Source organism: Carassius carassius, chromosome 20 (genome assembly GCF_963082965.1).
Source record: "Carassius carassius chromosome 20, fCarCar2.1, whole genome shotgun sequence".
Classification (NCBI taxonomy): Eukaryota; Metazoa; Chordata; class Actinopteri; order Cypriniformes; family Cyprinidae; genus Carassius; species Carassius carassius.
In genome coordinates, this window is record NC_081774.1 from 19,959,175 (window position 1) to 19,969,123 (window position 9,949).

The window sequence follows — 9,949 nt, forward strand, 5'->3', positions numbered from 1 at the left end:
GAAAGTTGCGTGATCATTCAGACTGAGGCTAATCGTAAGGTTTGGGTGGGATGAGTGCTGAGGGCCCACGGCCTGCTTGTGACAAGAGTTCATACTGCATCGACTGTGGTAAAGTTGGACATGGAGGGACGCATCGGTTCGACTCAGCCGTGCCTCTGCATTGATTTAACCAGTCTTCAGCAGTCGGACAGAATTCCAAATCGCCGCTTTTAGCAGGATCAGAAAAAGCAAAGAACAAAAGTCATAGATGTAGCATTCATTCGCCAAATTAAAATGTCATTTGGCCAGTAAATTTTAAGTTCAACCTAACCTTTGTACATTTTAATGGGCCGTAATTAAAATATTCAACAGGTAACAGGGTCGCCGAGCGTGGCCTCGTGGCTTAGGAAAGGTAGGAAAGTGTGCTTCTCCTCCGGATCAAAGCCCTGTTTTATACAAGTAAATGCCACTGAGTGGATGACATTTAACAAGCAGTGTTGTTTTGTAAGAACATGTCAGGGAAAAGGTCAGGCAAGGTGAATTTATAGTTCAGAGTGGATCATTGTAAAGGGCGAGGAGGTGATTTTCATTAAGCCTTGTTAATTATGTTTAAAAAAAGTAATTTCATGTCAGTTGCTCCTGGAACCTCCTCGGCAACAGCTGTCTGCACAATGTGTATAAGATAAACATAAGATGACAGCCAGCTATTCAACGTGTGCATGTGGGTGTATAAAAAAAAACAGAGCTAAAAACAGAATTGCTTCATACCTTTTGCCTAATTAAAGTTGATGTTGAAAAACCAATCTCTTATAAAATAGATCGCTTATTAACTTGCAGAAAAGTAACCATAAATTAGAAGATGAGTCTTAATTTGTTTAAAGTACAAAAGCTGTATTTAAGGTCAGTAAGTGTGCCCAATTCAATTTACAAGTTTAATTTAAAGAGCATCTTCACACCAAAGATTTACTTTGTCTTAATTGTATTAAAGAAACACGCTGAGTTCTATTCTTAACATTAAGAAGAAAACTTTGTACTAAGTGTTTGTTCTTATAGTAAGGAGAAAGTAAGATCATTGATTTTGCATTAAATAAACTGAAGCAGTAACTACGGCTTGTTTTTGCCCCCTAGAGCTTTAACTCTGCCATTGCAAGTCAAATCTCAACAAAGTCCCTACATAACTGGGGACATCATTCTGGTACCACTCTTACTTTGGGGTCCAAAGATTTGAAACATGAGATTAAAAAAGGTGCACCTAATGAATTCGAAAGATTTAAGATTTGTAAGTCACAAATCGAATATATAAATTTGAGACTCTTTCATGCTGGAGAATATGTTCAACAGGTTTAACACAAACGTGTATAGTTCATGCAGCTTGAATGCTGATGTCATTAAATTCATGCATATTTCATCTTTTCACTCAATTTTGGCTAATAGTAATATTTAAAAAAATTGTATTACACTTGAATACTGATATGCCACCCTAAAGGAACAGTTCACCCAAAAATAAAAATTGTTCGAAATCCAAGTTGTCATCCAAGATGTAGAAGAGTTTGTTTCTTCATCTGAACAGATTTGGAGAAATGTAGCATATATCACTTGCTCACCAATGGATCCTCTGCAGTGAATGGGTGCCATCAGAATGAGTTTAAACAGAGCATAAATCTATTATTAAGATGTTTAAACTTTAAACAACTTCTTCTGTGCAAAATATAATAATGCTTCCTCCAGTAAAAATTGACTTATATTTTAGCCAGAAGCAAGAGTTTAAAAATGTATTTGTTTCTTATAAATACACAGCTTTCCACTTTACAAGATGTTAATTAATTATTGCTGTGGATTATTGTGATGTTTTTAATTTAACTGATATTCTAATGCCTGATTCGCCTCATTCTGATTCTCCTATCCAGCCATTTCTACATCTGTTCTGATGAAGAAACAAACTCATCTACATCTTGGACGGCCTGACAATGAGTACATTTTCAGCCAATTTTCATTTTTGGTTTAACTATTCCTTAAATACATTTATAGAAAACAGGCAATTTAATAATAGTTATAAAAATAAATAAATAAAACTCTTTACACCATGGATTTACAATTAAGAGGATTAAAATGGGTTGTTGAGATTTTGTCGTACACCTCAGCGACGATAACCAAAAGTAAGTTTACCATACATTTTATTGTGAACGTTTCCACCAGTCCAACTCTATGAGGAGACATGTCATCATGTGTAACAGTTCAGCTGAGAATATAAGAAAGCTTAAAAAACGGCCTGGTGCATTTTATGATGGGATTCCATCAAAGAACTGTAGACAGTAATTGAGTCTGGCTCCTCCCAGTGGAGAGAGTGTGTGTTACACAGCAGCTTCCTGTCAGATGAGTGGGCACACAAACTGCTTATAAAGCTCAGGCAGTCCAATAAGATCAAACTCCCTTCTGAGGTCCTCAAGTGATAAAATGTCTTTTACTTCAAATGAAGACATCCTTAAAAACAAAGGTGGGGGATGGGGAGTCAGCTGAGTAAATACAAAACACAAAAAATATCATACAAATGTAAAAAGTATGCAGAATATATGCTTACAGTTTCTTCTCTGGCTGTGGAATCTCACACAGGACACTCATCATCTTTTCCTTACAGCGTTTCCCTGAAGAGTCAACATCTACTTTAACCGTCTTCTGAAGGTGGATGTATTCCTACAGACAAATTAGCATGTATATTATGTTATCAATCATTAGAATGAAAACACAAATGAAAAAACCAAATCAAATACTCTTTAAACATCCAGGAATCACATGAGAAAAAGGTTTAGCTATTATGTGCTATAAAGATGCCCAGAAAATCCAGCGATGGCTTTGGTATTTATTTTAGTTACTGAATCAACTGTATGGGAAAATTAAAATCTTATTGTTTAGGAATATGTTCTATATTATTTTTGTACTCGTACTTTAATATTTTCCTTTCTTCCTTGCAAAAGAATCAATATGGGCTTCCCTGTAAAGAGTCTCCCAGTGAGACACAGTTCTGAAGCCCATTTTTCGATCAGTTTGGTGTATTTTGCTTTGGACCTCATGTGATCTAAATGTAGTAAAGCAGTCCAGGTTTCTTCTGTAGATTCTGGTCTGATCTCCGCTGAATCGCAGCTTGATGTTTTGATCAAGTCTGAGAAGTTTTCCTGAAGCCTCAGCATTAAGTCGTGGACCATGGGCTCTGGTGGAAGTGATCGTGCTGTTTCCAGTAAATGCAGCCTCAGGTCTTGACACTGTTTTCTCGACAAGTGGCTGGAAGTGATGCTGACATCTGGAGGGGTGTGAGGGTAGTCAGGACAGATGTGGAATGTAAGGGCTAGTGGTGTCTTCTCATTGTTTCTTTCAATCAGTGCGTGTATGCGGTAGACGATTCCCCTCTCAGCTGCATTTAAACATAACATAACATGAGATTTACACAGAATAGGGATTACAATTATGGGGTTAGAATTTTTTTATTTGTCCATATAAATTATGATCTGCATATATCTGTGGACCTCATAATGTTTATTTTCTGGATTACAATCTGTTTATCTGGGAATATGACATAGTTCTGTCTCCAAATCATAGGCCTATAACGATGCTTTCGTTATGCATAACTTGGTCATTACAAGTTTACATTGCAATGTTACAAAAATGTATCTCAGTAAATGTTCATCAAAAGACCGTAGTCACTAAAGTACAGTTATTTTTACTACTGTAGACCAATTTTAACTTAATATCAAATGGATCTAACGTTACTTCAAACGGTGTAAGATAATTTCTGAATCTTTCAGTGTTTTACGTAACAGTTAAATATAATACCAAACTACCACAACTTTGTTGTAAAGACAATATAAACACACATTAAATGTAACTATAGTAAGAATAGTGAAAGAGTTATAAATTGCAAACACTCACGTGACTCTTTTAACAGCTCGAACTCGTTCTGTTCACAGTATATGGCAGATAAAACGGACATTTCATCATACGCTTCCTTCGACATTTTTGCAGTCCACGTACGAAAATCCACATTATGATTTAAAGTGTTCACACTGTAAGGTTTTCATCTGATCTGTTTGTTATTGAACTACTTTTTTCATATAGTCTTCTTCTTCTTGTTTAATAGGGGTTGGCAAACCATTTAACGGTGCATTACCGCCACCAACTGGACTGGAGTGTGGAACGAGAGATTAAGCAGGAGAAAAAAAAAAGTAAATAAATAATAATACTTATTAGACTCAGATTCTTTTAATTAATTCAGTTTCTTTAAGAAACCTAATTATATAACAGTATATCTGACCTGCTGTTTTCCCCAAGAGACCTGACAATGAGACGTCATGATGTTTTGCCTTCCGTAGTGACTGAAAGAGGTGCTCCCTATTAATATTATATTTCCTACACTGAAGAAGAACATGTTCCACTGTTTCTGGTTGATTACAATAAGTACATTTCCCAGTTGGGTGCTTACCTATTTTATACAATGAAAGGTTTAGACCTGTATGACCTATTCTCAGACGAGTTATTAAACTTTCTTCCCTCCGTTTCCAGCCCACCATCCTCCCAGCACCCAACCTGTCTCTGTACATTATATAAATGCCTTCCAGTTTCACTGTTATCCCAATACCCTTGCCAAACGGACTGTGCATACTTCCTGATAATTGACTTGGCATCTTCATTATTTAATGGGGTTTTTAAGTCTACATGTTTAGTTTTGAGTGATCCTTTGGCCAGCATATCCACCTGCTCATTACCCTCCACACAGACATACTTTTTTCATATTCCGTGTAGAAACACTACTATAGAAACCCAGTTCCGTCCGTCAACGCTTTGTGCATAAAGCACTTTTCAATTTAGTTTTATTTTTTTCTGGGAAGCTCAAATACAAATTACAGCGTTGAAATAAAATGAATTGAATGAATTTACACAAAAACAACAGTTTGACTATTTGAATTCAGTTCTGTACGTTATTTCTGGTATTTTGTTTTTAACAACATTTTAATTTAATCATTTTAATAATTTCATTAAAAAAAAAAATAATAATAATAATGGACAATTCTTTTAACAATTGGCATCATGGTAAAATAAGTATAAATGATCAGCAAGAAAGCAACTGTAAATGGAAAAACGAAAAAAATATGTAGCCGCCTATTCACACCCATTGGAACATTGTAAATATTTTAAAATAAAACAAAAAAAAGCTAAATGTATGTCAACATTAGTTTCTAAAGTAATACCTTACATTTTATCTTCACATTTCAGTGTGCCTTCATAATGCTACTAAAAGATGTTTTGCTACTACTTTGTTTTACTGTATGACACTGTATGCTTACAACAGCACAGAGTGCCACTATAGCAGCTTTTGCAACTATCATTGTCTTGAAAATATGCACATATCAAATTCACGACAGGAATACAATGATATAAGGTAATCCTAGATTCATTAAAACAAAGAATATCATGTCAAAAAGCTTCCACAGACTAAGCTATATAAATATCAGTTCCTAAAGATCACAACAACAAAAAATTATGTGGAGGTCCAGCGCCACCAGGCCACTTTCATACGGTCCCAAACAGCTTCTAAGGAGTCAAAGGCTGGACGCACGTCAAGGACAGTGTGCTTGGCCACCAGGCCTTCGTCATAGTAGTCTATCACATATCTGACCTCTTTTCCACACCGGTCAATAATCCAGTCGTGCCTGTCAAATGGTAGCTCATGCCTACAACACAGAACACCAAAAGCAACTTCTAAGTGAATTGCCATTACACTTATATTTTCCTGAAGATGATCACAGAAGTTTTATGCAGAGAAAAAATATTAAGCAAAAACATCAAATTAATTGTATTAAGAGATACGATGACTTACCCCATCCAGTGGCGAAATCTGGCTCTGGGTGAAAAGTCTTTTGCTTTTCCACCAAACCTTAAAAGAGAAGGTCCACATGGGCATTCTCTGTGACGGAGGACAACAGCAGAACATCAAGACTCATCTACTTTATGACATGTGAGGATACACATTTGCTTTTTTAAAGCAATAGTTACTTTTAAATGCAAAATTTGCTGAAAATGTACTCACTCTCAGTCCATTCAAGATGTGAACGAGTTTATTTCTTAAGCAGAACAGATTTGGAGAAATTGCATCACTTGTTCACCACTGGATCCTCTGCAGTGAATGGGTGCCGTCAGAATGAGATTTCTAACAGCTGATAACAAATAAAAATAAAAAAATAATCCACAACTAATCCACATGACTCCAGTCCATCAATAAAGATACTATGAAATGAAAAGCTGAGTGTTTGTAAGAAACAAAACCATTCTTTTAGGAGTTTTAACTTTAAATCTTCGCTTTAGGCCAACATACCACTCCATAATCCATAATAACACGTCCTCCAGTCAAAAAGTCCATTAATGGACATATTAAATTAGAACCGGTTTAGGTTGTTTTCACAAACAGTATCGAATCTGTGCTTTTTTTCCTCCCGATTCAGACGAGATAACTTTTCACTAGAGAAAGGAATATTATGGACAGAGGACCCATATTTTAGCTGGACACACAGCTTTTCTCTTCACTAGATGTTAACTGATGGACTGAAGTTTTTTATCAGCTATTTGGACTCTCATTCTGACGGCACCCATTCACTGCAGAGGATCCAACGGTGAGGAAATGATGTAACACAACATATATCCAGATCTATGCCGATGTAGAAACAAATTAATCTACATCTTGGATGGCCTGAGTGTGAATGCATTTTGAGTAAATTAGCATTTTGGGGTGCACTATTCCATTAACATATGACTTGCTTTGAATGGAGCTTCTCCCATCTCAGGATTTCCTGCCAGGCTTGCTCATTATTCTGGTTATGAATCCTAATGATGTTTGTCATATCTTTCTGGTGGATGTCACCATTGTTCCAGCGCCATCTGTTGAAAGTTTGAGACATGAACCAATAAAGCTGATGATACCATGTGTTTCTAAATCATTATTGGATATATACAGAGCTCCGTTGCTCGGTCTGCTATATTCACCATCACAACTCACCCCTTCCTCAGCATGGCATTCCAGAACATCTGCTCTGAGGGATAAACCCACTTCTGCTCAGATCCACCACGAGGGATGGTAGACTCCTCTCTTACAACAGAAAGGGGAAATGGTTGACCAGGTGAAGGTTGCTGGTTAGGTGGTGGCATCTATAGAGAACAGTAAACAAATGAGGCTAAATGGTAGAAATGGGAAACTCACCACATCTAGGCTTCTAGGTATAAGTTAACCAATTTCTAGAGGGCAAATTACCATGTTTGCTGGATCGATGTCAGACAGTGTGGGTTTAGCCCCATTGGCAGCTCTCATAGGACACTCTACAAATTCATAAGCCCTGTCCTGATGTGCCGGTACATCTGGCACATTCTTTATCTTATCACTTGCAGGTGCAGATGCCTGATGCATTGGACATTCTGGTGGAGGGGCACCTGTTGGAAATATTAAGGACAAAAACTAAGGAGAACCTCCACGTATTTTTGATGTTCCAACAAGTGATCTCTAAAAAGAACCTTCGAACCTGCTCCTGAAGGGCCACTTCCTGCAGAATTGAGCTCCAACCCTAATCAAACACACCTGAACCAGCTCACCAAGGTCTTCAGGCTTACTATAAACTCATAGCCTGGTGTATTAAAGAAGGTTTGAAAAACTTTACGGGACAGTGGGTCTCTACAAATAGGGCAGAAGATCTCTGCATAAAATTGATTGAACAGAAAACTTCTGCCAATCATGTCACTTTACAGCAGCAAATAACATATTTCTATGAATAATGCACACTCATACATTAAGATTATTAAAATAGATTTAACTTCTACTTTTTTTTAGAAGGTAGTGTTTATATTTAAAGGCAGGGTAGGTAAAAAATTTTATAAAAAACTTTTTTCCAAATTTGTTTAAACTTTATTTATACATCAATACATAATTAAAATGTAAGTACTCCGAAAAAGAAAGTATAAAAATCGAGTGTCTGTAGACCTCTCACGACTGTTTTAAAGACAGCTCATTATTTCCATTCACTCCACCCCCTCCCTTCTGGGCTCCTATAGATTATTTATCGTCTCTACTACGCCTCGCTAAGTTATGTTAGCTATATTACACAGCTACGTGTGCTATGACACATGATTCATGAAAAAAATATGTATGATCAAAATACAAAAAGAAAGATTTACCTGTCCAGCAGAAATAAAGCCATTAAGGAGTCACTTTACAGCCCCTTGAGTTCTCGCCATCGCTGGAAAGCCACGCTGATATTAACCCGCGTTTTATTTCTTTGTTTATCCAAAGACTTTTTGTTCATTGCCTTTTCTTTTACTGTCTTCCTTTTTTTGCCTGGTTTGCCTTCACTAACTGCATAGGCCGGTACTGTGAATTTTGCTTGCTGTTTCTCTGCCATTGTTTTGGTATTCCTAGGATCCGTGCCTCTTGAATTCCTCAAATCAAACGTGCGCGCTCAAGTGGGCAGGTCATGTGTGGCAAAAGGGTGGTTGCCATGGTTGCGAGAGAGTGACAGTCGCCTAAGCCAATCCTATGTTTCGTCCCGAAATGGAAATAATGAGCTGTGTTTAATACAGATTTAACGGTCTAGAGTCACTCAATTTTTATACTCTTTTTATCAGAGTACTTACATTTTAATTATGCATTGATATATATAGAAAGTTTAAACAAATTTGGAAGAAAGTTGTTTATACATGTATTACCTACCCTGCCTTTAATCGTTTATGCACATCATTTATAGCAAACCTACATAGATACATTCACTATATTTGTCTTTTTATTGCCTTCAAACTGCTGTTTGGTGGACAATATTGGTCAGCATACATAATAACATTTTGTAAATAACAGATTCAACTGGTGTCTTACTTTTATTAACATCTCGATGCATGGGACAGCCCTGTGGTGGTGTGCTGCCAAAGTCTGGCACTATGATGCCCTCTGCCTTCACTGTAGGACTGGACATAGTGTCTCCCATCAGCTTCCCAGACTAAAAGATTAAACAGCAGCCAGTTCTGAGTGAACTTACATTTTACATTGTTGCTGTCATATATATGCATGCACGTATAAAATCTTATAATGGACATAAAATGCTTTAAGTCTATCAAATGAACATGTTCTAGCATTAGTAAATGCAGGTTTACGTGAGTCTGCTTCACTTTAAGTGGCATCACATTTTGTCTTGAAGCTGTAAACTGTACAGCTGATCGACTTCTATGTCATTGTGAATATACACTGAAGATCTGACAGCCACGTTTCTTTCTACCCGAGTCCATGGACTTCAAGATCAAAATATCTTATATAATATCTGCAGCATTTACTATAAAATTAAGCTTTTTTTTTTAAGTTTTGCAACAAATGTTACACAAGACACTTATAGAACACATAAGATAAGATAGTTCCTGTCTGTCCAAATAGCGTTTTTAACTGCTTATTTTGTTCATATTACAAAATTGTTAAAATGACAGGCTAAAGATATTGCCGATAAAAGATTAACCGCTGTATAAGAGTAGAGCACACTTACCACCCACCTTTACTGTCAATGTCGTTCACTAGAAACATGCCTCATATCCCAAGATGCTCTGGGTGACTGCATCACGCGTGTGTGTGGCACGCTCGGACAGCAACGTGGATACTGCCCTCTAGAGTATTGGAGAGTTTAGATTTTTATTTTTATTTATTTAAATATGACGTTTTCTAGTGTCATTTAGTTGAAGGTGCAACATGAATCGATCATTTAATTAAATTATTATTATATACTAAATATTCTGAATTGTCCAATGATAAGTATATAGTGAAACAAAATGTAGTCAGTGTACTTTAGTAATGTATTATTATTATCCATAATTTATTCAAACTCAAAAGTGGCTGACTTTTCAAGTGTGATTGAATTATTATGCAGAAAATGCAACGCACGTTTTGAAAGATAGAGTGAACGCAAAT

At 36.5% G+C, this 9,949-nt stretch overlaps 2 protein-coding genes across 4 annotated transcripts; both read right to left on the reverse strand.

Annotated features, from left to right (window-relative positions):
• Positions 1 to 2,241: 2,241 nt before the first annotated feature.
• On the reverse strand, positions 2,242 to 4,948 carry rwdd3 (RWD domain containing 3). 2 transcript variants are annotated; one of them, XM_059500913.1, is made up of 5 exons: positions 4,747 to 4,948; positions 3,901 to 4,069; positions 2,922 to 3,385; positions 2,558 to 2,670; positions 2,242 to 2,460 (listed from the first exon to the last, which is right to left on the reverse strand). In XM_059500913.1, the coding sequence occupies exons 2-5, from the start codon at positions 3,983 to 3,985 to the stop codon at positions 2,349 to 2,351; spliced, it is 774 nt and encodes a 257-aa protein (XP_059356896.1). In that variant the 5' UTR covers positions 3,986 to 4,069; positions 4,747 to 4,948; the 3' UTR covers positions 2,242 to 2,348. The 2 variants fall into 2 exon arrangements, with proteins under 2 accessions (XP_059356896.1, XP_059356897.1); XM_059500914.1 differs by lacking the exon at positions 4,747 to 4,948 and having other exon boundaries at positions 3,901 to 4,074.
• A 453-nt stretch (positions 4,949 to 5,401) lies between these two features.
• Positions 5,402 to 9,662, reverse strand: LOC132095830 (holocytochrome c-type synthase). Of its 2 annotated transcripts, none has more exons than XM_059500915.1 (7): positions 9,531 to 9,662; positions 8,876 to 8,996; positions 7,271 to 7,446; positions 7,019 to 7,167; positions 6,781 to 6,900; positions 5,846 to 5,932; positions 5,402 to 5,699 (listed from the first exon to the last, which is right to left on the reverse strand). In XM_059500915.1, the coding sequence occupies exons 2-7, from the start codon at positions 8,982 to 8,984 to the stop codon at positions 5,507 to 5,509; spliced, it is 834 nt and encodes a 277-aa protein (XP_059356898.1). In that variant the 5' UTR covers positions 8,985 to 8,996; positions 9,531 to 9,662; the 3' UTR covers positions 5,402 to 5,506. The 2 variants fall into 2 exon arrangements, with proteins under 2 accessions (XP_059356898.1, XP_059356899.1); XM_059500916.1 differs by having other exon boundaries at positions 9,538 to 9,637.
• Positions 9,663 to 9,949: the final 287 nt, after the last annotated feature.

Bases quoted from the DNA above. Each gene is read 5' to 3' on its own strand.
- rwdd3 (XM_059500913.1), bottom strand. From the start codon at position 3,985: ATGTCGAAGGAAGCGTATGATGAAATGTCCGTTTTATCTGCCATATAC. The intron at 2,671-2,921 runs GTACGAGTACAA...ATTTGTCTGTAG, and splicing joins GAAGAAAGGAAAATATTAAA to GAATACATCCACCTTCAGAA. The intron at 2,461-2,557 runs GTAAGCATATAT...TTTGTTTTTAAG, and splicing joins CCACAGCCAGAGAAGAAACT to GATGTCTTCATTTGAAGTAA.
- LOC132095830 (XM_059500915.1), bottom strand. From the start codon at position 8,984: ATGGGAGACACTATGTCCAGTCCTACAGTGAAGGCAGAGGGCATCATA. The intron at 7,447-8,875 runs GTAAGACACCAG...TATTTCCAACAG, and splicing joins GCATCGAGATGTTAATAAAA to GTGCCCCTCCACCAGAATGT. The intron at 5,700-5,845 runs GTAAGTCATCGT...TCTGTGTTGTAG, and splicing joins AGATTTCGCCACTGGATGGG to GCATGAGCTACCATTTGACA.